At 37.4% G+C, this 1,037-nt stretch overlaps 1 protein-coding gene across 1 annotated transcript; it reads left to right on the top strand.

Annotated features, from left to right (window-relative positions):
• Window positions 1-1,037, top strand: LOC114188587 (uncharacterized). The gene has a single exon (XM_028077158.2). It carries the CDS (start codon window positions 121-123, stop codon window positions 823-825), a length of 705 nt encoding a protein of 234 aa, XP_027932959.1. The 5' UTR covers window positions 1-120; the 3' UTR covers window positions 826-1,037.

Here is a 1,037-nt window from a genome sequence, read left to right as displayed (position 1 = left end):
ACACAAACTATAGAAACACTATTCATCATTCACTTCAAACTCATCTCCTCAAACTCTCAAAAATCTTCAACCAGTTTACATTCTCTGAGTTTTGTTTTGCAAAGGGTTTAGGTAGCAGCTATGGATCAAAACAAAAGGAAGGATCAGGTTTTGAGGGAATATTTCAGCAACAAACAGTTTTTGAAAAGAACTTTGCAGTTTGTTCTCTCAGTTTCTGTGTTTTCTGTTTTTGTTTGGTACTCTTCTGGCTTTTCCACACACCCTCATTCCTTCAATGTCTACTTCTCCACGTGCCTTTTCTCCATGTTCACTCACACCATTGAGAGAAAATACATGTTCCTCATTTGTAACGGAATCCTTGCATTTGTAGCCAAGACGTCACTCATGAGCTCTTCAGATTCTGACTTTGACCAGCTTCTACCTTCCAATCTGTCAGAGACAAAAACAACAACAGTTTCTGACATGGTAGTTGCTCCTCTGGTCGAAAGTTTTGCGTCCCCAGAGAATGTTTGTCTGGTGGTTGAAGAACAACAGGGGCAAGAGGAATACAGTGAAGAAGTTTCAGAAGATGAAGATCAAGAACAAGACACCAAAACCGAAGGAAGAGAAAGTGAAGGTTACATTACAGACGAGGATATCAAAGAAGGAGAATCAGATAGTGAGGTTGAGATGGCACTAGATGATGAACTTGCAGAAACAACTACCACAACAAACAATGAAGAGTTATTAAATACTGATGAACTGAACAGAAAGTTTGAAGAGTTCATAAGGAAAATGAAAGAAGAGATAAGAATTGAAGCTCGAAGACAACTTATTGCAGTTTAATTAGTGCAATTGATAATAAAAGAAGACAAAGAATAAAGTTCTTCAGTATGTTTGAAACAACTTAGCCACTTTTGTTTGCATGTGTAGAACTATCCATTCCATGTTTTCTATCTCTCAATCTTTTCCTTTTCAATACGCAGAATTTCTGTCATGTCGTTTTTCAGTTGGTGTTACGTTCAATCTTAGCCCTATAACCTCATCCTACTTCTATA

This window comes from Vigna unguiculata, chromosome 6 (assembly GCF_037176805.1).
Source record: "Vigna unguiculata cultivar grain cowpea cultivar isolate G323 ecotype 2 chromosome 6, ASM3717680v1, whole genome shotgun sequence".
Classification (NCBI taxonomy): Eukaryota; Viridiplantae; Streptophyta; class Magnoliopsida; order Fabales; family Fabaceae; genus Vigna; species Vigna unguiculata.
The sequence above is the reverse complement of the archived record's forward strand: the minus strand, read 5'-3'. Positions and strand labels throughout refer to the sequence as shown.